Source organism: Branchiostoma floridae, chromosome 1 (genome assembly GCF_000003815.2).
Source record: "Branchiostoma floridae strain S238N-H82 chromosome 1, Bfl_VNyyK, whole genome shotgun sequence".
Taxonomy (NCBI): domain Eukaryota; kingdom Metazoa; phylum Chordata; class Leptocardii; order Amphioxiformes; family Branchiostomatidae; genus Branchiostoma; species Branchiostoma floridae.
Window position 1 is genome coordinate 12,784,110 of NC_049979.1, and position 1,046 is coordinate 12,785,155.

General features: G+C 42.4%; 1 protein-coding gene across 1 annotated transcript in view; it reads right to left on the bottom strand.

Annotated features, from left to right (window-relative positions):
* LOC118428399 (integrator complex subunit 7-like) overlaps positions 1-1,046 on the bottom strand; it is an 8,797-nt gene that overhangs the window by 3,249 nt on the left and 4,502 nt on the right. Inside the window, exons 12-13 of the mRNA XM_035838444.1 lie at positions 797-893; positions 434-580 (exon numbers count right to left, since the gene is read on the bottom strand). Coding sequence (XP_035694337.1) covers positions 434-580; positions 797-893 — 244 coding nt within the window. The remainder of the gene's footprint in view (positions 1-433; positions 581-796; positions 894-1,046) is intronic.

The following is a 1,046-nucleotide window of genomic DNA, read 5'->3' on the forward strand; positions in this document are numbered from 1 at the left end:
TGTGTGATGACCCTGCAGATATACCATACATTAGGTTATCACCTTAACGACCCATTACTAGCAGGACAAAAAGATCATGGAATAATATACTAAAAGAGGTAACAAAGACAACAATAACATATTTTGTCAAAGCCACAAATATACTACAGAGTCACATTGCAGCCCAATAAAAGTCTGTTACCCATCTGGCAGCTTGTCTGGCCACACAGAATGCAGTCCAGTGGTTGGGATCAGAGGTCAAGCTGGCTATCAAAGTCTTGCTCATGTGACCAGGAAGAGGGACAGGACATGCCATCAGTACAAGGGAGGTCAGTAGGACCTGTATAACAGCAATACAAGGTTTGACAACTCAGAAAAAAAGCTGCATGTTGGTACCTTTTGTTTCACAAATTTCAGGAATTGGATGGACTTGTTTATAAATTTTATTCAAAACATGCCTGGAAGTCTTGCTGCTTGTCTTGTGGCATGGCAGACACTTCCTGTAACCTGTCCAGAAGGTCAAACCTGAGTTGTTCCAGGCCAGAAGGACAGGTACTCCCCACTGCTGCCAGCCCCTGATACAGCAGCAAGGGCATCTCTCCTAAGAAAGGGAACAATATCTATCAACTACTACCCTTCATTGCTGAATACATGTATCTCATCATTCAACAGTCATCACTTACTATTATAGCTAATACCAACAGAAGACAAAAGGTTAGCTGCAGTACACATTCTTTCTTGGCGTTACTTTACAGCCATAGCTATACTGTAACTGTATATCATCTTAGGAAAGGCTGTTCTCTTTCTGAGAGCTGACCTTGAGCCACATCCAGGAGGCTGTAGATGGTGTCTGCTAGTGACGAGGCCAACACTGGGAAACTCTTACACAGGCAGCTCACACAGCTCAGGGATTTCTGTGAAGCACAATTGAGTTGATCATGAATTCAGAATGCACTGTGCACTGTAAGCAGGCAACTGTCTTACTTCAATTTTAGGTAGCAATTTCTATCTGCACATTTTTTTAATATTCTATATTAGACCCCAGTGCACTTGACAGCAAATGATCA